Genomic DNA, 26,819 nt, shown 5'->3' on the forward strand with positions numbered 1-26,819 from the left:
GGTTGTCAATTGTTTGGCTCAGTGAACGTCACGCTGTTCCTCGTTCTCCGGTGAGTGAATAAAGTTGTTTTAAAAAATATTTTCTGGTGACGTCACGCGTTAGTACGACTTCCGTGTACAGTTCAGTGAGCTGAATTTCGTAAATTAAAACTGTTACTTTTTGTACTAGAATGATTTCTAAAGATGCGAGAACACAATGAACAGCATATCGTGCACGTCGGAAAAGCACAAAGACTTCGTCCGCAAAGACATTTATTATCCTTTGTTATGGGCATAAATATCACTTCCTGCCAGAGTCCAATCATCCCTCAGCTTCAGACGCTCCACGTTCAGTCAGGGTCCAAAATGTTGCCATGGCAACAAGGATTAGCAGCTCAGTGTTCATGAACAAGTCCATCTCTTCTGAGATCACGAGGGGCCACACGAGGCATCTGTTCCGGGTCTGACAGCAGGGTCCAGACTTGTTCCCTCGTAGACCACCTTGTTCTTCAGTCCGTCCTGGATCATCCTCTGTTGTACTCGCAGCTTGGCGTTGTTCATCCGACAGTAACACCTGCAAGCACGTATACCTCAACAGGAAGTGACGATAACCGCAATGTGTCTTAACTAGCTTAAGCTTTTGTCAAAGGTAAATTAGATTTAACAAAGTTTATATATGTTATAAGAGAAAGCAACACTGACCAGGAAGCCAAGGTGGTCAACAGGAAGCCCGCCATGCCGACATCGAACGACCTCCTGACACGACCTGCACACAGTCAGCAAGGTGAGCGTCCAGGCATGACTAATCGATACAACGTGTCTGCTCCCACTCCAGACAGGGGTGGAAGGTCACGTGAGACAGTAACACGCGCAAACTCACTGGTTGCCAAAAAGTGTCCGAGCCCGGCAACAACAGAACCTCCAGCTCCGTGAAGAACCGCCTCTCGAGCGCACGGCGTATTCTGCACATCCAGAATTCCCAACAGACGGAAGCCCTGCATGCGTGCAACACAGACACACACAAACCTTTAGGGACCCACTTTAAACTACCCAAAAATTATTTTGTGGATCTTGCGAACGACAATGTTTTTGTTTTGTTCTTTGTCGGCCACTTCATTAGGGACGTGTGGCGTTTTCATATGTTCGATGGGATTGTATTCTATTCAGCAGGATGAATGGCGGACATATATGCTCAGCTCTCAAAACTTGTTTTTTCTGATCATCACTAATTATTTACAAACTTCAATTACAAAACATTATAAAACAGTATAAGCAGAATTACAGGAACATAAAAGTGCAATTCTGCAGAACAATAACATAAATAAGAAAAAGTAAATAAAGAAAGGAATGTGCGAGGGCTATTGCTTGAATATAAGAACAACAAAAATAAAAACAATAGAAAACATGTCACTTAAGCTTGTTCTTCATATGAATTGTATTTAGCTCTCAAAACTTGTTTGTACAGCTTCCAAGAAAAGACAACTGTTTTGCTTCTGTGCGCATGCGTAGGCTAGCCTTACAAAACTGGCTATTTAACTCGCTTCACATAACAAGACGCATCCTATTCTTGGGATATCTTATTTGCACACACAAAACAATAAAATAAACAAGTAGGTTGTGTCGCTGAAAAAGTGGTCGACAAAAAACTGAATGGTTGAATATTAATACTCTACAATCAGTGTAAATATGTAAAAGCTCAACCAAAAAGAAAACAACTTATCCTCTTCACGCTCAAGGACGCTAGCAGGCAGCTAACACAAAGCTAACGTCAGTAGATGTGTCACTTTCATCGCTCACCTTTTTGTTGTTCGTCTCTTTCTCCTCCGACATTCCAACACACTTTTGCAGATATTATTTTAAAATGAATTTATAGGTAAAAAGCTGAGGACAAATCCACCATTCCGGCACTCTGCGATCAACTGGTCCGACGTGCTGTATTGTCCGACGACTCAAAAGGCGGAACCTTTGTTTGCAGCGGTATGGATCCGCTTCATTGTAGTAATTTTACATGAAAGGGTGAGTCTTATGTCTTTAAAATGACCATTGAACGAAGCATGACTAGTGGAAGTGTACGTAAAATTATAAATAACCATAAGAAGCCAACCAACATGACGTCATGATCATCATTTTAACTAGCACCGTGTGACGTCATAGCACAAGATGTTGGACGGACCCACATCGGTGATTATGACAATGTTTTCTATGATTGTGATATTGCACTTTTACTCACAGCCAATACTCCAAGTACGTCAGTGACGTCATAATGTTTTACTCAAACTTTATTAAAGATAGCTTCCTGACGTCACTTCCTGTGTTGACAGACCGCTCGCGCGCGCGCTCGTTGGTTTAAGCTAGCTCCGTTCATTCCGATCTTCAACAGATCTTTTCTTCTAGACTTGTTTTTCTCAAACAATATTTTAGTTTTCTTCTTTTATAAACTAAAACGACTGACTCGACCAAGCTTGCTCGTTGAGTTGGACTTCCAGCGGTGTCACCGGAGTTGCTCTTCAAGTTTCCTACTAACTCGCCGATCAACAAGAAACGTGAGTATGGCTTCTTGCAACTCCTGCTCCCTCCTCCTTGAGAGGCTTTCCCTGCTGGAGGAACGTGTCCGCCAACTAGAGCAGAGTAATTTCGTAACGATAGATGTGGCGGGCACACCGGATAGCGTAGGTTGTAGCCAACCTACTAGTCTGGTTAGCATTAGCCCTAAGCGGCCGGCTAACCGCGGTGAGCCATTTCAGACGCATAACAGTTTTACTCCCTTAGAAAGCCCCACTATGTCACAGTCTACTGGCTCCCGCACATTAGTTATAGGTGACTCCATCACCCGTAACATTAAGCTCAAGAACCCAGCCACCGTAATGTGTATTCCTGGGGCCAGAGCACCCGATATTGAAGCTAGCCTTAGGGAGCTGACTCGCAACAGGTCCAAACACCGACATAAAGCAAACAACACTAGTTTCTCTGATATAGTGATACACGTCGGCTCCAATGACACTAGGATGAGGCAATCAGAGATTACAAAAAGGAACATAGCAAGGACTTGTAATCTTGCTAGAAAGATGTGTCGGCATCGAGTAGTTGTCTCTGGTCCCTTGCCTGCGAGAGGCAATGATGAGAGGTATAGTAGATTATTCTCGCTAAACCGGTGGCTGGCTGGCTTCTGTAACGAACAGGGTTTTCAGTTTGTAGATAACTGGCCTTCCTTCTGGAGGAACCCCCGACTGTTTGGTATAGATGGCCTTCACCCTAATAGGGAAGGTGCTCTTACCCTTTCCAGAAATATAGATTACTGTTTAAGTCCCACATGACATCCTGCACTAGAACAAGTCGGGGGACAGGTGATTAGCGAGCCTGTTAGAATGGGTGTGGAGTCTGTAAGGTTATGGCTAACTGGCGCTATGCCGGACTTGAACAATACACATAGCCCTTTCTGTAGAATAAAGCGACATATTATGCATACAGATTCACAACCCATAAATGCACCACAGTCTGTCTTGCCTTCTACTGAGGTAGGGCCTCGTGATAAACTTGAACCTCCCTCTTGTACTAGTGATGAGTCAACAAACAACTATCAGACCCCTATGGTATTGACTTCTTATCGTGTGTACAACAAGTCAAAATATGGCATGGGTTCTAGACGGAGCAATCTTGTTAATATTACTACTATTAATTCTTTGGGAGTGAACTGCCTCAGTCAGCCAACCTTTACGAAAATTGGTCTTATGAATATTAGATCGCTCTCCTCAAAGGCTGTGCTCATTAATGATCTGATAAGAGATCATAATCTCAACATAATCGGTCTTTGCGAGACCTGGTTAAAACCAAACGATTTTATATCCCTTAATGAGGCATCTCCACCTAATTTTTTGAGTTCTCAGGTTTCACGTCCTAATAGGAAAGGTGGGGGTGTTGCCCTCATCCATGAATCTGCTCTTAACCTCAGCACGTGGTCAAAATCTGAAATTAAAACATTTGAGGTCCTCGTTTTGCGATCGACCGCATCATTACCATTTTATCTAGCTCTTCTCTATCGTCCTCCTGGTCCGTACTCGGGCTTCTTGGATGAATTTTCTGAATTTATTGCAGACCTGGTAACCCACGCAGACAATATTGTACTCATGGGTGATTTCAATATCCATGTCAATTCTCCTGAAGAGTCCCTTAGTGTGGCTTTTCAGACAATAATCGATACCTTTGGTTTTGTTCAATTAATTAATGAGCCAACTCACATCAGTGGTAATACCCTGGATCTGGTTTTAATTCGAGGTATTAGGACCTCCAACGTAACAGTCCTCCCTTACATAACCACTGTGTCTGACCATTACTTTATAACATTTGAAATCTTGACCCAATGCCAGCGCTTGGACCGGAACCAGTGCTCTAGCAGTCGTAATATTAGTTCTTCGACTGCTACTGCACTTGCTGAGTTACTGCCCTCAGTGGTCTCCTCCTTCCCTTCCTATAAGGGTCCTATAGACAACCTTACAAATGATTTCAACAAGGTGTTATGTAAAGCTCTTGATACTGTTGCACCTTTGAGATTTAAGTGTCATGCCAAAAGACTTACTCCCTGGTTTACAGCTGAAACTCGAAGGCTGAAACAATTTTGTCGGAGATTGGAGCGCAGATGGCGTGCAACTAAACTTGAGGTCTTCCGACAGGCATGGGGAGATAGTCTGACTAAATATAAACAGGCTCTTGTTGCGGCAAAAAACAACTATTTTTCTAGACTAATCGACCTCCATAAAAATAACCCTAAATACTTATTTGACACAGTTGCATTGCTAACCCAGAAGAGGACCTCTCCTAGTAGTTCCCCCTTCTCAGCCGACGAGTTCTTGCGATTCTTCGCAAATAAAGTTGAGCTCATCAGGAAGGAAATAAAGGACACCCTACCGCCAGATGGGCTTAACATGTCAACCGCCATGACCGCTGCTGGGACTACTTCCAGCCTCTGTCCCACTAGTTTCTCCTACTTTGAGGAAGTATCTCTGGATGAGCTTACAAAACTTGTCAGCGCAGCAAAGCAGACAACATGTCTGCTTGACCCGCTTCCTGGGAAACTTGTTAAAGAGCTGTTCCCAATTTTAGCCCCCTCACTCTTAAATATAATTAATCTATCACTCTCATCTGGCACTGTGCCTGCAGCTTTCAAGACTGCAGTGATTCGACCCATGCTGAAGAAACCAACCCTCGACCCCGGGAGTATTTCCCACTATAGGCCGGTGTCTAACCTCCCATTTCTGTCCAAGATCCTTGAAAGAATTGTAGCACAACAGCTCAATGACCACATGGCTCTGGGTGATCTTTTTGAACCTTTTCAGTCTGGTTTCAGGGGAAACCATTCCACTGAATCAGCCCTTGCAAAAGTGACAAATGATCTTCTTCTTTCTATGGACTGTGACACATCTACAATATTGTTATTACTTGATCTCAGTGCTGCTTTCGACACTGTCGATCACTCTATCTTACTGGAACGCCTTCAAACATATGTTGGTGTTACTGGTCCGGTACTCTCTTGGTTTAGATCTTATCTTGAGGATCGGACGCATCGTGTCGTCTGTGATGATATGACTTCAGAGTTCTGTGATGTCACTTGTGGAGTTCCACAAGGTTCAGTGCTCGGCCCTCTTTTATTTAACATTTACATGTTACCGCTTGGCGACATCATTCGCAAACATAAGATTAGCTTTCACTCTTATGCTGATGACACTCAGCTTTATGTCCCACTAAAGTTAACTGACCCGCACGACTGCTCTAATTTGGAGGCTTGCCTCATTGATATTAAACATTGGATGTCCTGTAACTTTTTACTCCTGAACTCTGATAAAACTGAGATGGTGATTATCGGCCCTGCTAAACAGAGCCGCCTGTTTAAGGACACCACTCTGAGTTTTGATAATAGTATAATTTCCCAAAGTGACTCTGTAAAAAATCTGGGTGTGATATTGGACCCGACTTTATCCTTTCATAAACACATTAAGAATGTTACTAAAACAGCATTTTTTCATCTTCGCAATATTGCAAAGATACGACCTATTCTATCAACTTCTGATGCAGAGACCCTAGTCCATGCATTTGTCACGTCTCGCCTTGACTACTGTAATGTACTGCTTTCTGGTCTTCCAATGGCGAGTCTCAAAAGCTTACAGTTAGTACAAAATGCTGCAGCGCGACTTCTTACAAGGACACGTAAGTGTGACCATATTTCACCAATACTAGCCAACCTGCACTGGCTCCCAGTTCACTTAAGATGTGACTTTAAGGTACTGCTTCTGGTTTACAAAATATTACACGGGTTGGCACCTTTTTATCTGGTGGACCTAATTGTACCCTATGCTCCGTCTAGAAACCTACGCTCACAACACGCCGGTCTTTTGACTATCCCGAGAGCCAGAAAGAAGTATGCAGGCTCTAGAGCCTTTTCCATTCGGGCCCCAACGTTGTGGAATGATCTACCTGTTAATATTAGAGCTGCTACCTCAGTAGAAATGTTCAAGTCCCGACTTAAGACTCATTTCTATACTTTAGCGTTTTGTTAAAAATATTCCCCGCCTGCTTTGACTGCCGCTCCTTCTCTCTCCCATACCGCCCCTCCGGCTGAGGGGGCGGGTCCAGGAGAGGCTGTTTTGGAAGTTTGCCTTGACGAAATTGGACATCGGACGTGGCCTACCTTGGAGGCGCTGCAGCAGAGGGATAGTGATCATCTCAAGACCCATGGCTGCCCAACTGTCCTAATGGCATCACATCTTGGACCTGGACTATTATACTCTATGTTTTTATTTAACTGTCACATGTAAACCTCTCCACATCCATTGCAGCCTGGTCATCCTAGAAGGGGGATTCCCCCATCTGCGGTCCCTTCTCAAGGTTTCTTTTTCCCTAATGGGTTTTTGAGTTTTTCCTTGCCCTGATGGGGGTTCAGATCAGGGGATGTCGTCTGTCGTCTATTGTCTGTCTTCTACTGTTGCCTGCTTGTTAAGCCCTTTGAGGCTCTTTTGTGATTAAGGGCTATATAAATAAACTTGACTTGACTTGATAAGACAACAAAAAAATGATAACATGACGACGTTGGATACGTTCATTCAGCAGTGGACACGCCCACTTGACCCTCTTCCTTTATGGGGTAATGTTTTATTTGGTGTCTAAATGTTCAAAGGTTCCCCCAAAAACAATTGAATGGTGTCGTCTTTGGGGGCGGGGCCACGGGACTGCGTTAATGTGACACGAGGTGCGCAGGTTAGAATCCCCTCAGCGGTTCAAAGCCTCGTCAACTTCTGTTATCTTTGACCCCGTGGTCATCCTCACCCCCCCTCCATCCGGCCCAGGGCTGGGGGGCAGCAGGTCGCCGTCCTTGGAGCTGCTGGTGCTGGCGGCTCTGGCGATCCTGCTGAGCGTGTGCTCGTAGGGCGAGGGCAGGTACACCATGAGGAAGACGCCGTCTGAGGCGTCCTGCTCGGAGGCGGAGCTCGGCAGCCGCTGCTGCTGGCCTCGGCGGAGGGACGACAGGAGCTCGCAGTTCCTCTCGGGGTCCTGGAGGTCCTCCAGAGCGACCACGTTGGCCAATCCCAGTTTCCCGCTAAAAACCAAGCCCCGCCTACGCCGCCACAGCACGAGGCCGATGACGACGAGGAAGAGAAGAATGGAGGCGGCTGATGCTACGGCGATGTAGGTGATGGATGCTGCGCTGAGGGTGGCCTCTCCGCCTGGACCCTGAAATCACACGTCGTAATGATGGTGAGCGCTGTGTGGTGTCATTGGAGGGTTGGCCAGCAGAGGGCGCTCAAAGCACAGCTACGACTATTGCAGTACTCCACGTGACCACTTCCGGGAGGGGACATAAACACTAGAAGCAACATGTTACTTTAAGTGTCAATGGGAAAATACAGCAAGTTCCTCTTTACGTTTTCATCACTCATACACTTTATTAGTTAAGAACGTTAAGAATTACCTTTATAAACATACTTGTATACAACAAAACTTTTGTTTTTGCTCCAATTTTTCATGAGATAGACTCAAAGATCTAAATTCCATTCCAGACAAACAATATTTCTTTCAAATGTTGTTCCCAATCTGTCTAAATGTGTGATAGTGAGAACTTCTGCTTTGCTGAGATAATCCATCCCACCTCACTGGTGTGCCACATCAAAATGCAGATATGACATCATGATCAGTGCACAGGTGGACCGTAGACTGGCCACAATAAAAGGCCACTCTGAAATGTGCAGTTTTGTCTCACAGCAAAAAGCCACAGATGTCTTTGAGGGAGTGTGGAATTAGCATGCTGACAGCAGGAATGTCAACCAGATCTGTTGCTCGTGCATTGAATGTTCATGTCTCCACCATAAGCCGATGGATCAGGTGCATTTTATGATGGCATTTTGAATGCCCAGATATACCGTGATGAGCTCCAGAGGCCCGTTGTTGTGCCATACATCCATGAACATCACTTCATGTTTCAGCAAGATAATGCACAGCCCCACTGCTCCAGTCTCTGGCAGGCCATGGAGTCCGTGATAAGTCTAAACACAGCAACAGTAGATCCAAATAACTTCGGTCTTGCTACAAGAGCCATCTACCAGGGCTTTGAAGCTAACTTTACCAATCTAAATACTCTTTTGTTTCTCCATTTCGCATCAATATTTATTCCAGCTTGTGGCTACAGAGTTACCGTGCTTCTATCAAACAACAGTGGGGGCCGAGGGTCAAACATTTTGGTGTATTTTGCAGCATTCATTCATTCATTCCTCTACCTTTACACGCCTTCCTGGTACAGCTGCTGAGAACCCCCCCACCCCCCCCCCACCCCCCCCCCCCCCCCGACAGCATGATGCTGCCATCAACATGCTTCACAGTGGGGATGGTGTGTTTTTGGTGACGTCCTGTTTGATGGCCAAAAAGCTCAATTTTGGTCTCATCAGACCAAAGAATCTTTTTCCACTTCACCATGGAGTCTTCCACATGCTTTGTGGCAAACCTTCTCTTCAACAGTGGCTTCCCCATCACCTAGGGGTCTTGGTGGCGTCTCTCACTAGTCCCCTCAGCTTACGAGGGTGGTCGGATCCGGGTAGATTCACACAAGCCATATTCCTTCCATTCTTGATGATTGATTTCCCTGAACTCCGGAGGACGTTCAATGACCTGCAAACGTTTTTGTGTCCATCCCCTGAATTGTCCTTCCAATAACGCTTTCCCTGGGTTGCTTGGAGTGTTTTTGTGTCTTCACGATGTAGTGGGAGTCAGGAATACGGACCAAGCAGTCTCTGGACCCTTCAGACGCTTGTGTTTGATGCCAGATCACTTGAAAACACCCCCCACACCGCTCAGGTCATCTTCTTTTCACAATTGTGACTATTGGCAACAATTGATGGACCTCTATTGAATTAGACCATTCTATTCAAAAGGAAGTGAATAATTATGCAATCATATTTCTTGATATATTTTTATCTCATGGATATTACTTTGTAGAAGTCTGTTTTTGAGTTTTTTTCCAATAAATTTTAGTGTTAAAAAAGCCAAATTGTTTTGACCATAGCTGATTTATGAAGGCCATAAAAGTGTCAAACTTCCAAGGGGGTGAATACTCATGATTATAAGACACAGTAGGATTATGATTGTTGTGTATCACTGACTATGAGGCACTACATACATACATACATACATACATACGTATAGACCAGGGGTGGGCAAACTACGGCCCGGGGGCCACATCCGGCCCGCCAAGTGTTTGAATACGGCCCGCCCAATCTTTCCAAAGTATTTCATTTAAACTCAACATACAACCTGGCATCATGGCCTGAGCCAACCTTTTGATGGTTTTATCAATTTCGTTTTTTGACATGGTCTGTTGTTTACAAAGTGCTCCTGAAAAAAGGGACACAAGCACATAATAATAATAATAATAATTATTATTATTATTATTATAATATTATTATTATACCCCCGTAAATTTTGTCATATCAATGCGGCCCGCGAGTCAAAAAGTTTGCCCACCCCTGGTATAGACCCACACATGCACATAGCACATAATGTACTCACGGCAGGCTGTCTGTCAGTGGATGGTAGCGCAGACGCCCCAGTCCACCAGTCCAGTGAGTCTCGACCTGCTGGTCCAAACTTGGTCCAGCTGCTCTCCAGCAGAGTCCGCATGGTGGGAGGCCAAATGGAGTGGATAGGGAGGGTGGACACGCCAGGAGCTTCAGGAGCCTCAGGCACTGAGCGTGCTCAGATGGGCAAGGAGACTCAAAAAACAACCAATCTGCGAATCTGCGACCGAGGAACACTGACAGCTGTCAGCACATCATCTGCACCAACATGAAGGGGAGGGGCGGGGTCAGGATCACTGGTCCTGATAGGAGGAGGGGGTGCGTGTTTTTGTACTTAGTGCTGCAATGAGAACCAATGAGCAGCCATGAGGACATGCTCACATTTTATTATTATTATTATTATTATTGAACCAGTGTCTTTGATGGTAGAATGTAGATCAATAATAATAATAATAATAATAATAATAATATCTAAGCAAATAAATGTACAAGTAACAGCTATGTCGTGGCGCTACACGCTGGCCACGCCCCCCATGTTGAAAGTGTGTCACATGTCATATACACACCGTGGAGTCAAAGCTGCTTTGCTGCCCCCCCACTCCAAACTTTATTAAAACGTCTTGGGCTCGCGTCCTGTTTAATCACCAGGCGGCTTCGTCTGCTCCAGAAGCCGCTACAAAATTATGTGTGGCTTAAAGTGACGTTCACGCCAAAATATTGGGGAGCATCAAAGCTGCTTACGTTTGGGATGATCCACTGGTGTGTAAATCTCTAATCCTAATAGTCAAGTGAACATTGTGCTGAAAGCACACAAAGCTTCATGACACCATGACACACTGCAGTGGACACTCAACACCCGTAAATCCTCTGTGCGTGCTCGTGCCCGCACATCTGCTCCACACAAAACTGACAGCTCAACGGTGGCCTACTTCCTGCCGCACCAGCAGGAATGCGAGGCGCCGTGTCAGCAGACGTCATCACTTTGGACTAAGTGACCCCTCTCGACCAACATCACACTTTCACAGGCGTGCTGTTAGCTTCAGCATTAGCAGCTTGAATGTTCTATAACGTTCGCTACATCCAGCATTGAAGTCAGACCCGGACCCTGACCCTAACCTAGCAGCTAGAATGTTCCATAACGTTGGCTACATCCAGCATTGAAGTCAGACCCTGACCCTGACCCTGACCCCGACCCTGACCCAGCAGCTCCAATGTTCCATAACGTTCGCTACATCCAGCATTGAAGTCAGACCATGACCCTAACGCTGACCCTGATCCTGACCGTAACCCGGACCCTGACCCTGACCCAGCAGCTCCAATGTTCCATAACGTTCGCTACATCCAGCATTGAAGTCAGACCATGACCCTAACGCTGACCCTGACCCTGATCCTGACCCTGACCGTAACCCGGACCCTGACCCTAACCTAGCAGCTCGAATGTTCCATAACGTTCGCTACATCCAGCATTGAAGTCAGACCCTGACCCTGACCCTGACCTAGCAGCTAGAATGTTCCATAACGTTGGCTACATCCAGCATTGAAGTCAGACCCTGACCCTAACGCTGACCCTGACCCCGACCCTAACCTAGCAAATCGAATGTTCCTTAACGTTCGCTACATCCAGCAATGAAGTCAGACCCTGACCCTAACCCTGACCCTGACTGTAACCCTGACCCTCCCGCCTAACCCTGACCCTAACCCTAACCCTAACCTAGCAGCTCGAATGTTCCATGATGAACTCCATACAGACCGTCACCTATTCAGGCTCCGCCCCCCCGTCTGCCCTCAATACGGTCTGAGCTGTACTGTAATGAACGTGTGAGTGAGTGAATGTGCTGCTCATCACGACATTTAATAACGTAGACAATCACTGTCCAATAAGACAAGAAATACAGGAAATGATAATTAATATTAACATAGCGTATGACATCTTCATCATCATCATCATCATCATCATCATCATCTTTGGGTCATGTGTTGACCATCCCGGCTGTCTTTTCAGGGAGCTAAAGCGTACAAACGTGGCGGGAGCGAGTTGGGCTCACCGTTCAGGCGACGATGTCGTAGAGTCTTCCCACGCGCCCCAGCCACTCACGCAGCGCTTGGCGTACGCGGGCGTCGGTCACGTGACACGCCAGCTGGCTTAGGCTGGGGTAGAGCGCCGGCTGGAGTGCCAGGAAGGACGAGTCGGACAGAAGGAGGACCTGATTGAGGACGGTCAGCACCATGTTGGTCCATGCCTGCCAGTGTGGGACACGGAGGCACAGATTTATTGCCCAGTGAATAAAGACGGTTGCCTTGACAACAAGGTGACTCTTACCTGGATCTGGGCCTCGGCGTCCCTCAGGGACACGCTGTGAGAGCTGAAGGTGGAGCCGGAACGGGAGCGGGTCTCTTGCCTCAGGACTTCTGGTCCCGCACTGACAGAGTGCCTCAAGGGGGGTCCTTGCTGGTCCACCAGCTGCTGGGGCCTCTGTGGGGGCTCCGTAGGGCACCTCCTCTCCCTGGTGGTGCGGTGGAGGAGGTTCTGCTGCTTCCTACGCTTGTAGTCGCTCACCAGCTTCCCAAAGCTCCTGTCTGCCGCCATGGAGTACAGTTTGCTCCCCGCACTTTCCCACCATTCCTTTCTCCGGCCCCATGACGCCTCGCGCCCGCTGAAGAAGCTCTGGGGCAGACTTCCTGTGCAGCTGCGGACAGACAGGAAGCAGGTGAGACGCTCACACGGAAAGACGCTCACACGACACCACATCTCACCTGTATTCTGGACTCTGTGTGGGCGTGTCTCCCGGCGATGCCGTACTCGTCTCCGCTGTCTGACTCCTGAAGCCGCCTTCCTCGGAAGGTGTTTCCCTCGCTGACGTTGGAGTGGACGCCTCAGACTGGAAGAGCGGCAGGAAGAAGGCGTGACCCGCTCCCCGAGGCAGCTGCGGCGGGGGCGTGTCCTCCAGCGCGCTCTCCAGGTCACGGTGCATCTGGATGTAGCTGCTGCACAAGTCCACGCACAGCTTATGGAGACGCCTCACCAGCCATGCCCAGTCAGCCCCGCCCCCCGGCGCCACACTCAGGGACGTCATGGCGGCTCGCCACTGGTGGCGCTGGTCACGGCCGCGGGGGGGGCTCACCTGAGGGAGTCACATATACATCAGTGTGTGTGTTAGCATAGCTTTGTGTTAGCATGTCACCTGTGCCGTCTCTTCAAAAATGTCTTCGTCTTCCGAGGAAGCTGAGCCAGGACGAGAAGAGTCAGAGCTTCCCTCCTCTTCCTCGTACAGCATCCTCTTCACCTGACGTAAAAAGCGAAAGTGAGATATCGATATCTATGAGATGCAGTGGAGGCGGGACTAACTACCCCCATACCTGCTGGGCCGTCATGGCGTCCGCCTGGCTCAAGATGGCGCTCAGCAGCGTCTGCACGTAAAGGTTGAAGCTCATGGCCGACTGGCGGTAGAGGTTGGCCGCGCCGCACACGCCTGACACCTTCATCAGCAGGTACTTGAGGCCCGGGCGCGTGTCAAAGTCGCGCGCCGTCCTGTGGGACCAGATGCACACGCTGGAGCGGCTGCCGTGCTGTGCCGTGCCATGCCAAGCAGGCACGGGTGTCACACTCACCTGTACGAGTCCAGAAGCAGGTCCAGGATGATGCACAGGTTGGTCATGGACACGTAGCGCAGGAAGCCTGCCGTGGGCCGTCCGGGGTCAGGGGTGACGGGCGTGGCCCTCTCGTGCCCTTCAGGCTGCTTGAGGAACTCCTCCAGCAGGATGTCGGAAAGGTTTTGGAGCAGGACCTGATGGGACAGCAGGCTGACCACGATGGTCCTAAAGGGAATCCTGCAGCAACACAAACAACACCTGAAGTACTACTTGAGGAGAATAGTAATAGTCGTACTTTGTGTTAGAGATCTTTCTGGTTCTCGGGAGTAAGACTGATATGGTACAGATATGGTACCGATATGGTACACCTTTGAAATATCTACCTTTTAAAAATTACTACTACCACTATACTACTAATATCATGGCATTACTACTACCACTATACTACTAATATCATGGAATTACTACTACTACTGCACTACTAATATCATGACATTACTACAACGACTACACTACTAATATGGCATTACTACTCCCACTATACTACTAATATCATGGCATTACTACTCCCACTATACTACTAATATCATGACATTACTACTACCACTATACTACTAATATCATGACATTACTACTACTACTATACTACTAATATCATGGCATTACTACTACTACTACTATACTACTAATATCATGGCATTACTACTACCACCACTATACTACTAATATCATGACATGATCATTACCACCATTATAGTACTAATATCATGACACTACTACCACTATACTGCTAATATCATGATATTACTACTACCACTACACTACTAATATCATGACATTACTACTACCACTACACTACTAATATCATGGCATTAATACTACCACCACTATAATACTAATATCATGACATTAATACTAATATCATGACATTACTACTACCACCACTATAATACTAATATCATGACATTATTACTATCATGGCATTACTACTACCACCACTATACTACTACTAATATGACATTACTACTACCACTACACTACTAATATCATGGCATTACTACTACCACCACTATAATACTAATATCATGACATTATTACTAATATCATGGCATTACTACTACCACCACTATACTACTAATATCATGACATTACTACTACCACTACACTACTAATATCATGGCAATACTACTACCACCACTATAATACTAATATCATGACATTATTACTAATATCATGGCATTACTACTACCACCACTATACTACTAATATCATGACATGATTATTACCACCATTAAAGGACTAATATCATGACATTACTACTACCACTATACTGCTAATATCATAACATTACTACTACCACTAAACTACTAATATCATGACTTTACTACTACCACCACTATACTACTAATATCATGACATTAATACTAATATCATGGCATTACTACTACCACTGTACTACTAATATCATGACATTACTACTACCACCACTATACTACTAATATCATGACATTAATACTAATATCATGGCATTACTACTACCACTGTACTACTAATATCATGACATTACTACTACCACCACTATACTACTAATATCATGACATTAATACTAATATCATGGCATTACTACTACCACTGTACTACTAATATCATGACATTACTACTACCACTATGCGACTACCACAAGCACTTCACTACCATCAGGAGAACCAGAGTATAGAGGGTAAGCTGACCCAAGTTGACTCAAACACACAGACACACACTCAACACACACAAACACACAGCAACTCTCTCACACACACATTGTGTGTGACACAGTGGTCCTTACCCAACTTTCCTAGTGAGCAGCATGAAAAAAACAATGACATCATTTAGTGACATTGGTACATTCCGTGTCTTCATGAACACTAAAGAGATGACAGCAGTAGTTTATTCCAGCCAGGGATCATCTACTGTGTCCTACGTTTGTCCTGAGACAACCTCCTGCTTGAACATGCAGCCTTGTGGAGTGTCCACTGTGTGCTTTGACTGGAAGTGTGTGTGTGTGATGAGTGTGTAGGTCACCTCTTCTGAGGGTGTCCAGCGGAGAGGTGGTCATGAGGCAGCTCTATGATCAAAACACACGACTGAGCGTGCTCAAAGCCATCCTTGTTATTGGGCGTCTTTGGAGAACATTGAGTGTCCAACATGAAGACCTGCAACGCGGTTAGACGACTTAGACGTGCATGTCACGAGCACCCTCGGTGGTCCAGGGTTTGGGACTGGAAGAGGGGCTGACCTGCTGGGCCATGGCTTTGATCCTCCAGTACTCGGCCTCCGCTGATGGCAAGGATGAGGGGGCGGCCACTTTGACCTCACAGGCGTCTCCACAGAAGCTGTCGGAACCGCTCCGAAAACACGCCAGAAGTTTCTGGAGACACGCAAGACTATCATGTAGCGATAGTGTCTTGAACGTGGTACCTACCTGCATGTTCTTCAGGACAGTTCCCATGCAAGGTGACCTTTGTGAGCACGTGTATGTATGTGTGTGTGTGTGTGTGTACATGTGAGGACATTGACCTTATTGCACACAGATGTGCGTGTAAGCTGTAAAGCTGCTTAACTCTTTTACATTTGCAGTGTCACATACAGCTCGACAGCTTAGTGTTCAGCGTTAAACTCAACTACCCATAATGCACAGTGCTTCTTCACTGATTGTGTGTGTGTACCTTGACAGGTTCTAAGGTAGCAGAGAAGGCTTCCTGCAGGGCGCAGCAGGCCAACCTCCACATTTCCTCTGTGAACACTGGACCCACTGTCACCAGCACGTACCTACAGCCAACACACCACCACAATACATGTTAGCACACACGCACACGGACACGCACACACACAGGAAACAGTAACCTGATGCAGGAGCAGCCCACTCTGGAGATGCTTTCTGCTGCTTGAGACACACAAGCCACCAGCAGCTTGAAGACGTCCTTCAGCATCACGTTGATGAGAGACTCACAACCTACATCTGATACACACAACAACACACACACACACGTGTCATTCAGGCTGGGACGAGGCCATGTAAAAACGATAGGTGAGGTTCGTCACCTGTGTGTATGAAAGTGTTGACGTGCTCCACCACCAGCTCGCAGCACAAGCCGATGGCGTGTTTGAAGTTAGCTGCCGCCACATCCCAGTAGGCATAGTCGCCATGGCTACGCTGCAGCCACAGTGACATCACAGGAAGCAGCAGCTGAACCACTGCGAAGATGGCGAAGCCCGGACCTGCGGAGAGGGACTTGAGCCATTCTGTGTTCACGGATGGAAAGTTACAGCAGGTGGCGGGAAAAAAGGTAACCTGGCACGGCAGCCACCTCCCTCAGCAGCAGGAAGAGCATCTCCAGGGTGGGCGGCTGGTGTTGGCGAGGACAGTTTGAGACCGACGCTGTCAGCTGCTCCAGCAGCAGGATCCACACTTGGATCAGACCTGTGGGACACCACGGAGCCGTCACTCATCAAAAGCGGTGCGAGGAAGACTCACCGCAGCCGGAGAAAACGCTGTCCCCACCCGTGTCGTCGTCAAACTCCTGCAGGACGCCGTCCATCCCGTCCTCGCTGCCCACTGAGCGCTCGTGCGTCCTGGAGGGCAGGCTGGCTAGCCGCGCCCCCAGGAAGACGGGCTTGGACGGCATCTTGTAGATATTGGCCAGCAGCTGTGAGGAAGAGCAGCACGGGTGTCATGTGACCAATGTTGAGGAAGCTGGCAGCCAAAAACAGGAAGTTGCACCTGAGAACATCTGTGCAGGTAGTCCAGCGCTGGCAGGCAGAGGTCGGTCGAGCTGGCAGAGGACGTCAGGACGCAGTCGCCGATCTCCCTGTAGTCCACCTCGCCTACAAGGTCAGCGAGAGGTCTCGTTAAGACTTCCTGTCACATGGCACCACATGCACCCTCCATGCTGCACCAAGAGCACTGACCTAAGCCTTTGACGAACTTCATAAGGCACATGATGTAATCTGTGGCTGCGTTGGCAAACACCTGGATGTTGTCCGTGCTGATGAACGCCTCAAAGACGTCAAAGACGGGTGCCTGACACTTGACGCCTGCGCCAACCAAAGAAGTCTAGTTGACGCCAAGAGCGCTCCCAAAAGGACACAAAGCTCACCATGTCACACCCACCCACAGAATAATCTCCGAGCAGGTAGTCTTTGGCGTCCACCTTGCTGCCGTGCACGGTCCTCAGAGCACTGAAGAGAGGCCGCCATCCCGACAAGATGTGAGGAGAACACATCTCCACCAGCTCGCCGATGGACGTCACCACCTGTACCGAATTGCCCACAAGCATGACCGCTTTACCTTTTCTGTACTTGTTGCTAAGTAGCCTGCAAGCAAAGGGGTCACCTGGTCTTGGACGTCCTCGTCGCACAGCTCCAACTGCATGATGTGCTCAAAGGGCCGGAAGAGCGCTTCGTTAAAGTGGAAATGCGGGGGCTCCACCCAGCTGGTCAGAACCTCGGTCAGGACGTCATGGATGAAGGAGACGGCCTTCTGGGAAACGTGGCGCTCTTTGTGACAAGCTGCCTGCAAACACAAACACACACATTCACCTGTCAATGTTCCCAATCAGCACCAACCCGTTACCACGGCAGCAACAGGGGCCCACTGCTGTTCCTTACCTCCACCAGATGTGGCGCCACCACACTCCAGGCCCTCATCATGTGCAGCAGCGGCCGATTCTTGTTCCGCACGATACGCAGCATGGCTTCCCCAAGACGGAAGAGATGGAGGGCGCTGTGGCATTCCAATATGGACTTTGCTTCTCCTACGTAACAATAATAGGAATAGTCATAAAAGTTAGCTTACACGCAATGAAATAATCACAATGGGCACAGTGGGCAAACTGTGGCCCGCTACACATCTTGCTGTTGTGGCACGCAGATGTGTCGGATCCAAACTGTAGGTAAAAAAAACAAACAATCCACAACACAACACATCAACACACAAACTAGTGCACCATGAGGGCATACAAATAAATATCCCTGCTACAAGGCATGCTGGGTAGCTTGTGGTACTCTGTTCTCCCAAACATTCTTTTCTCCCATTTCATTCTTTTCTCCCAACAAACGGGTGTAAGTAAATACATGCTCAATTATCGAAACAAAACATCATATCTTTAGTGTAATATATACATTCATTCATTCATTTTCTACCGCTTTTCCTCACGAGGGTCACGGGGGTTGCTGGAGCCTATCCCAGCTGTCTTCGGGCGAGAGGCGGGGGTACACCCTGGACTGGTCGCTAGCCAATCACAGGGCACATATAGACAAACAACCATTCACACTCACATTCATACCTATGGACAATTTGGAGTCGCCAATTATCCTAGCATGTTTTTGGAATGTGGGAGGAAACCGGAGTACCCGGAGAAAACCCACGCATGCATGGGGAGAACATGCAAACTCCACACAGAGATGGCCGAGGGTGGAATTGAACCCTGGTGTCCTAGTTGTGAGGTCTGTGCGCTAGCCACTCGACCACCGTGCCGCCCGTAATATATACAGTAATTAATAATTCATTCATTTTAGTCAAGATATCCTAAGGGCCAATCAAAAACAAACTAAATGGGCCACGCAGGAAAACTGTACTTTTTTCCTAATTTGGGGCACTTTTCCTTGAAGGCATCATATGTGACCACCTTGTGAGTGCAAATCAACAATGAAGAAAGCATGTGTGTGTGTGTGTGTGTGTGTATACCAGGCATGGCCAGTGAATAGTCGCCGGTTTCTGTGACGGAATCAAACAACTGAGACTGAGATGCCTTTCGCAGCTGCTGCAGGAAGCCCACCAGAGCCATCAGGTTCAGTTTGGTGGCAGCTTCCTCAAACAACCTGCAACACACACACACACACACACACATTTTATTGACTCTGTGACTTTGACAACGACAAGTGTGTGTATGCTGTCGGACATGTGTTTGGTCCATCTGCTGCAAAGATCAGACAGATTTAGGAATGTTTGGAATGACTCCTAAAAGCAGCTTATATAACAACATGATCCTGCATGTGTGTGTGTGTGTGTGTGTGTGTGTGTGTGAGTGTTCTTTTCTAAATACAGTCTGCAGTCATGCTGCCACCTGAAGGCTGTGGAGCAGCAGTTGTTATGATTTAGTTTTTGCTCTTCCTCGGTCCCACCTGTCCGTCTGCGTTGACAGCGTACAAACTGCCTTGGCGGCACCAGGCCCCGTCATCAGACTGCCACCTTTCAGGTCCAGACCCCGCCCTCCTCTCCCGCCGTCACCGAGCAGCTCCTGGATGGTCGGCGGCCTCATGACTGGCGGACAGGAGCCAGACTCCAATGCTTCATCTTGGGGCTCGTAGGTGGGCTCCAGGATGCCGTCCGTGGGGGCCGCCTGCTGACTGCGCTGGGCGAGGGTGGGCAGCGATGGCGACTGAGAGGAGGCGTCGCTGAAGTGACTGTGCTCCAGAGAGCTGATGTACTCCGTCACCCTGAGGGACATATGCAGGGTCACATCATGAAGGGGGCCCAAAACACACGCATGTTATTGTGCTGCGGGGTCACGTGCACACACCTGAAGACGTGCGGCCAACAGTCGTGGTTGTGACTGCCCATCTCCAAACCCACGTTCAAGATGGCATCCATGCACAGGACGTGCGCAGTGTGCAAGCGAACACCTTGAGGACGCGCCATCTGCTCTAGACGCTGCTTCACTGCACACACGCACACACACACACATCAGGTGGTTGCAGGTTGCACGTCAGCCACTAAAGATCCCTCCTGAGTGATGTCCCCACCTTGCGTGATGGCATCTCCCACCTCTGCACCCTCCCTCACCTCATGCTCCTCCTGCACGCAGGAAGCGGCGGCCATTTGGGCCAAGGCGGACGCGCAGTTGGCAGCCACACCTGAGGACACACACGTCGTGATCACATGATCACACAACGATGTCGTTGTTTGGGTGTGACCTACCGAGGACGCAGCTAAGTGCGGCGGCCTTGCGTAAGCCATCCAAACTGAGACAAATGGCATCTCGCTCCCTTTGGCTCTGCTCTCGTACGAACGCCAGGCCCTTGGAGCTGCCCGCCATGCGGCCCGTCAGCGGCGTGGACAGCACGTCCATCAGGTTCTTCCACACTCCAGACAGGATGAAGCGGGAGAAGACGGCGCCTCCTGGAATGGTGGAGAGTGTTACCATGCCAACCGCCCTGCCCAGTCAATCAAGTGAGCCACCTACCCGCTGTGACAGTGTCGGCAGGTGCTGCGTCGCAGGAGAGGGCTGATTGGCTGGACATCCTGATCAGCTGACCACCAATTACACTGCTCCCCAGACCATCAATGTCTGAGGGGAGGAGCATGTTTTCATTGCAATTGCCTTCCATTACATTTGTGTGTGTGTGTGTGTGTGTGTGTGGCAGTACCACTCAGCATGGTGATGAGAGGCTGCGTGCATTCCTCCTGTGCACCCCAGTAGCGCGCCTGTCCCAGGAGGTCTCTCTCCAAAACCTGGTGGTACACCTCCTCGATCCAGGCCTGAGACAGGACCACCATCACGCCGCTGCTCTGGATCATGCGCACAAACTCTTTCTACAACAAACAGGAAATGAGCATGGTCACATGAGCATGCCACACACAGCAGCTGCTTGGTGTGCTTGGTGGCCCCTCACCAGGCCGAGGGCGGGAGGGAGCGCCCTCCGGTGGTAGAAGTTGCACTTGCAGAGTTTAAGGTTGAACAGCAGAGCGTAGAAGGACAGCAGGTAGATTCCGTCCGCATTCATCAGCGATTGACAGCTCAGCATTAGCCCCGCCTCCACTCCCGGTGAGGGGATGCCACCTGCAAACGTGCACACTCATTATTCTGGTCATCAGCCGTGCACGTGCACATGCACTAACCGGCCTGGAGTCCGGAACAGAACGTGTGGGAGAAATTCTGAAGCATCTGGTCCACTTCTGTGGCGGTGCTCAATGCCAGGAGGCGAGGCAGCAGTGCTGCCAGCGACTGCACAAAGAGGCGAGCGCTGTGTTGGTCCGCCTCCTGGTTGTGGAGCAGCTTGAGCGAGAGTGCAGCCGTGCGCAGAGAACGCTGACCCAAAAACTCCCGAGGAGTGTGCTCGTCCTCGTCGGCCAGTGACACATTGTCAGAACCCATGTCTGATACATCAGAACGACCCGAGTCTTTCTCGGCCGCCATCGAGTACTGGTCGCATGAGTCGAGCTCGGTCCGAGACAAGTCCTGCTCCTCCACACTGCCAACATAAACACACGTGTATGACATTTTTAAACACTAAACACATACGCACACGCGTGTGCACACACACCTAAAGTTGCTCTCACTGTAACGCGAGCCTCCTCCATGGTGAGCCCTGGTCCTGGACTCCACAGACAGGAAGTTGGTGATGTCAGGGTAGACGAGAGCGTGGCTTCTCTGGACCACATCAGGAGGAACCGCCCCTCCTCTTTGGGCCCCGCCCTTGCCGTCCAGCTCCTTCCCATCTCCTCCCAACTTTTCTGTTTCCAGCTTGCCGTACTCCAGATCACCACCAGAGGGCGACGAGAGGTCGTGCTCTTCGGGAGGGGCTTGGCTCAGGTGCGGCAGTCCAGCCTCAAAGTCCAAAGTGGTGTGGCCAGTGTCTGTGGTGATGCTAATGCTAATATCGGGGCTGCGCTCAACTGCGGCAGCCATGTTGGCGGAGGCGTCCCAGGGCGCTCCCTCAGACAAGAGATGCCTCTGCCACAGGAAGTCTGCCTCGTTGACCTCCATGGACTCACGCGTCGACTCCGTTCCGTCTTTCAGCTCGTCTGCGCGCCGCAGGATGAGGCAGGCCTGCGGAGATGCAACTGTGGTCGTCTCTGCTGCAGCACTGGGGTCACATGGTACGGCCTACCTGCTCAGGTGTGAGGCCCCGTCCCCGTGACAGGTCCTCCAACGCTTTCAGCAGAGCACACGTACAGGACACGGACCAGAAACAGGCTTCGATGCCCCCCTTTACACATGCCTCTGTCATGCCATCCATTACCCTGAGACATAAGCACACAAATCATGATGGTTATGATCACGTCAATATTTAAGACAGGAGGTACAATTATACTTTTGGTCATACTGATGATTTTTCTCATTTATCTATTAGCATTTTCAAGTTACAAGTTTACAAGAAGCAGACTAAAGAACACAAAGACGAAACATCAAGGAGGTACAGACAGCCGCAGCAGGTCCAGGTGAGACTTCCTCTTGGAGAAGGAGCGCTTCCTGCTCTCAGGCTCGGCCAAGCACGGCCCAGCCAGGTCAAACAATCTCTGTGGGCTTCCCAGGATCTGAAACACAAACATCAATGGTGATTCTAACGTTCCTACAGACTGACACAACGAGCATCAACAGCTCCGCCCCCCCCACCTCCTTCATGATGCGTATGGCCTCGGTGCGGTGCTGAGGAGGTGGATAGAGGAGGATTCTGTGGTAGAGGGACTGCAGCACCGGCTTCATGGACTCCACGCAGCTCACCAGACGCACAAGCTCGGCCGCCACATAGCACACGGTGCGCACCACCGCCGTGATCCTGGCGGGGGCGCTGGATGAACAGCCCGACCCTCTGCCTTGATCGGACACCGCTCCGACGGTAGTCTCCAAGTCCAGATTCGGTCCTGGAGGGAAAACACACGTGCATGTCATCATTGTCAGGACGCAACGTTCTCCATTATGACAACAACACAGCATGAGAACTTACCCAGGCTCAGTCTTTCGGCCTCTGGCGCCCCCACGTGGCCGTGGTGGGAGGTGATGGTTTTGTCGCTGACTGGGTTTCCCATGATGGCCACAAGGGACGGACACAGCTGCTTCCTAGGAGAACGATGACATCGACAGATGTATTATTACACTACGACGCAGATTCTCTGAAGTAATGGCTGCCCGTACTGCGTGCGTACCATACGAGGTCGGTGAAGCCTCTGGACAGGTGCATAGTGGGGGGGCAGCTACTGAGCATGGACAGGATGCTCTCCAGGTAGAGCAGCTGCAGCAGCTGGTTGCTACTGGAGGAGGACAGTGGTGTGACATCATCAGCGCATCACATGACACATGTAAAAGAAACAGGAAACGAGCAACTGGTCACTTACCAGTCCACCGACTCCAGCTTGTCACAGAAACATGTCAGGACCATGACCACGTCTTCACACAGCGCCTGGCTGGTGGGTGACACTTCTGCATGCCAAAAACACACGTGTTGTAAGTCAAAACGTCCACAACAATGTGTGCACCGTACCACTTTGGGGCCGAGGAGGGGTGTACCTCTTCTCTGCAGAGGGAGGGCAGCCGGCTCCTCTCCTTCCGCTTCCTGTGGAGGACAACACCATCATCATCATGCATTTATAAACATGTCATCTGTCAGCCACCCTGAACTCATCACAGCAAGTGTTTCTGTGTGTGTGATCATGTGACCTCCTGTCTGTGTCGCAGCTGCAGTGTCAAATCTCCCAAAATCTGACTGAGCGTGGCTCGCACTGCCGTGTTGATGCTCCGCTGGTGACAGCTGCACGCATATGTCTCCATGCACACCTACACACACACGCAATACAGTCACAGCCGCTTGGTGATAGGGTTTCCATGGCAACATCATAGTTATCGGCAACCATGATGAAAGGTGCAGCAGCTAGGTATCTTCACCTGAGCGATGCGTAGAATGGAGTCTCCGTTGATGTCAAAATTTGGCGAGTATGTGATACAGAGGAGGACCTGCAGGCGCAGCAAGACAACATCATGGAGGGAACGCCACAAAGACACGGTCCTTGCCATGAAGCTTCTTACCTTCATCACCTCCACCTGCAGGTCCTCATGCAGCGAGGGCGTCACTCTGACCGCTTCCAGCATCTGACTTAGCAGCTGCTTCTCCACCGGCTCTGCCTCCTTGCTGATTCCGCCCACAAAACGGTCCTCACACAGGAGCTTCTAATGGAGACGTGGAGCCGTCAAACAGAGCATGATATCCAATCAGAGCTGAGGGCGGAGCTACGCACCTGCATGCCGCTCAGTGCCGTCTGACCCAGTTTGACGTTTTTGGACTCCAGCGCCATCTGAAGGGGCAGCAGACAGCGCCCCCTGCAGACAAACACAAACAACTCCATGTCTTACCCATAATACACTCTTATGACATCATTGTCATTCATCCTTCATCACTTATTCATGTTGGAAGGCTCATGTTACGCTCAGACACACCACAGAATGATGGAATGTTCCAGAACCCCGTCTTACCGCAGGTCAGCTGGGGATAGCTTGGCTGATGCATGCTGGGACTCCAGAGTTTCTGCAGAAAACAAAAACAAATGATGTTATTCATGTTCCTCCCAGCTCAGTGCTGTGCTCTGGTGTGCACCATTTGATGTAAGTGTGCACCACCTAATGTAAGTGTGCTTCTCCTGGTGTAAGTGTGCATCACCTGATGTAAGTGTGCATCACCTGATGTAAGTGCGCATCACCTGATGTAAGTGCCCACCACCTGACGTAAGTGCCCACCACCTGATGTAAGTGTTTAGGAGTTGGTTTGTCATTTTAAGCTTTATTGATCTTAAGATTGTTGACATAGCTTAAGATAAGATAAGATAAGCCGGGTATGCAGGGGACACCGTGGACTGGTGGCCAGCCAATCACAGGGCACATATAGACAAACAACCATTCCCACTCACATTCATACCTATGGACAATTTGGAGTGGCCAATTAACCTAGAATGTTTTTGGAATGTGGGAGGAAACCGGAGTACCCGGAAAAAACCCAGCATACACGGGGAGAACATGCAAACTCCTCACAGAGACGTCCGAGGGTGGATCAAACTTACTTATTTCTTCATATGATGCACACTGAGGAACGAACACCTTCACGGTGTCTACTTCCTGCAGCGGTCTCCTCGCGCCAGAAGGCGTTCAGGCGCAATCGTAATTGTTAATGCTCGGCTCTAATTGTTGATTTTTATTCACGTACCCCACTTTAGAAAAGTATAGCGTCTCCCACAAAGAGATTAACGTCCCTAATTATAACACTGTGATATCTGCTTATGAGTGGCATTTCTTTTGAAATATGAATAACAATCCATTATGAAACCAAACTGTGTGAATCAGATTCCACAGGAGGAAGGTATGACTAAATAAACGATAGAAATGACATGAAGAATCACAGCTAAGTGACGTTAGCCAGTTAGCTAGTTAACACTGACATGGAAAAAACAAATGAGGTATTCTAGCAATAGAATGTAAAGGTCACCTATGAATGTATATCTACCATTTTATCCAATATTAATAAAAAGAATCACACAATACAAATATTGATACACCCGCCCACCACCACCTTCCTAAAGAGCAGCAGGTGGATAACCACCAAGCCTCCCCCATCCTCACCCCGCCCCCTGCACAGCTCCCACATATACACGGAGTCCGGGTGTTAGCCTACCTACCGTAGGCTAGCAAGCAGGCGTCACGGAGGTTTTTGTGCTTGTGTCCGGCTGCTTCTTTGTGGAGCCTCCGCAGGATATCCTCCATGATGGCAGCTCACCGCGGCTGAGTATGTGGGGGTCACACGGAGGTCGCTGGGTGCTCGTTGGCGGTTCTGAGGTCCGCTGTCAGCATCCTGGCCCCCCCAGGAGCAATGAAGGATGATTCACACAGTCGCTGACGTCACGGAGGCTGCAAACCAGGAAGTGCTTGTCAATCGCTAGAAAAAACACGCCCACGCCGACAGCAGAGACGACTTAAAGCGTGACTTCCTGTTTGAACAGAACTTTCACAGTAAAAGTCGTATTCACAACGCTAAATGGCGACGTTGAAAGTACATTTTCTTCAAAACGATAAAACACCAGCCTCCGACCAATTCTGTACATTAGCATCTGTACATTAGCACTCACATTCGCTAAACGGTGCGGTATTATATTTTGTTTCGTGACGTCACACGTTATTTCACTTCATGATGGAAGCAGTAAGTACGGTATTAGGAATCAGGTCTTGCAATGCGCACAGTAGCCACTTAGTGCCGCTGTTGCACTGAGCACCTGCGGGCATGATGATTGACAGTTGGACTTCCCGCTTTCAAGCAAACGTTTTACCCACAGGGCGTAAGAGGGTTTACATTATCAGCATCGCTTTAAAATGATGTCTGCCTGTGCGCATGTGCTGGTGAAGAACCCGATTAACTTTAGTTTGCACGTGCTGCAATGTGCTTGGTGACGTCACGGGT

General features: G+C 49.0%; 3 protein-coding genes across 8 annotated transcripts; all 3 read right to left on the reverse strand.

Moving 5' to 3' along the window:
- Positions 1 to 235: 235 nt before the first annotated feature.
- On the reverse strand, positions 236 to 1,951 carry cox20 (cytochrome c oxidase assembly factor COX20). The gene is made up of 4 exons (XM_058059443.2): positions 1,777 to 1,951; positions 860 to 974; positions 682 to 745; positions 236 to 553 (listed from the first exon to the last, which is right to left on the reverse strand). Exons 1-4 carry the CDS (start codon positions 1,807 to 1,809, stop codon positions 409 to 411), a joined length of 357 nt encoding a protein of 118 aa, XP_057915426.2. The 5' UTR covers positions 1,810 to 1,951; the 3' UTR covers positions 236 to 408.
- A 5,090-nt stretch (positions 1,952 to 7,041) lies between these two features.
- LOC144901054 (uncharacterized) lies at positions 7,042 to 10,167 on the reverse strand. The gene is made up of 2 exons (XM_078793923.1): positions 10,024 to 10,167; positions 7,042 to 7,698 (listed from the first exon to the last, which is right to left on the reverse strand). Exons 1-2 carry the CDS (start codon positions 10,132 to 10,134, stop codon positions 7,237 to 7,239), a joined length of 573 nt encoding a protein of 190 aa, XP_078650049.1. The 5' UTR covers positions 10,135 to 10,167; the 3' UTR covers positions 7,042 to 7,236.
- On the reverse strand, positions 10,160 to 26,301 carry arfgef3 (ARFGEF family member 3). 6 transcript variants are annotated; one of them, XM_078793918.1, is made up of 43 exons: positions 26,044 to 26,301; positions 24,851 to 24,902; positions 24,616 to 24,697; positions 24,407 to 24,547; positions 24,266 to 24,334; positions 24,041 to 24,157; positions 23,891 to 23,936; positions 23,719 to 23,803; positions 23,530 to 23,634; positions 23,331 to 23,443; positions 23,000 to 23,247; positions 22,808 to 22,920; positions 22,494 to 22,626; positions 21,927 to 22,432; positions 21,502 to 21,854; positions 21,276 to 21,442; positions 21,030 to 21,195; positions 20,846 to 20,950; positions 20,581 to 20,781; positions 20,406 to 20,516; positions 20,183 to 20,321; positions 19,785 to 20,099; positions 19,348 to 19,481; positions 18,270 to 18,415; positions 17,995 to 18,174; positions 17,773 to 17,914; positions 17,571 to 17,696; positions 17,383 to 17,486; positions 17,164 to 17,308; positions 16,954 to 17,082; positions 16,704 to 16,880; positions 16,506 to 16,620; positions 16,328 to 16,430; positions 15,898 to 16,029; positions 15,684 to 15,814; positions 15,448 to 15,456; positions 13,641 to 13,859; positions 13,389 to 13,560; positions 13,214 to 13,315; positions 12,786 to 13,153; positions 12,352 to 12,718; positions 12,077 to 12,271; positions 10,160 to 10,289 (listed from the first exon to the last, which is right to left on the reverse strand). In XM_078793918.1, exons 1-42 carry the CDS (start codon positions 26,126 to 26,128, stop codon positions 12,080 to 12,082), a joined length of 6,645 nt encoding a protein of 2,214 aa, XP_078650044.1. In that variant the 5' UTR covers positions 26,129 to 26,301; the 3' UTR covers positions 10,160 to 10,289; positions 12,077 to 12,079. The 6 variants fall into 6 exon arrangements, with proteins under 6 accessions (XP_078650044.1, XP_078650046.1, XP_078650045.1 ...); XM_078793920.1 differs by lacking the exon at positions 10,160 to 10,289 and having other exon boundaries at positions 11,865 to 12,271; positions 24,407 to 24,544; positions 26,044 to 26,300; XM_078793919.1 differs by lacking the exon at positions 10,160 to 10,289 and having other exon boundaries at positions 11,865 to 12,271; positions 23,530 to 23,631; positions 26,044 to 26,300.
- Between the last annotated feature and the right edge of the window lie 518 nt (positions 26,302 to 26,819).

Source organism: Doryrhamphus excisus, linkage group LG10 (assembly GCF_037039965.1).
Source record: "Doryrhamphus excisus strain RoL-2023G ecotype Guam linkage group LG10, RoL_Dexc_Guam_v1.1, whole genome shotgun sequence".
In the NCBI taxonomy this organism is placed as follows: Eukaryota; Metazoa; Chordata; class Actinopteri; order Syngnathiformes; family Syngnathidae; genus Doryrhamphus; species Doryrhamphus excisus.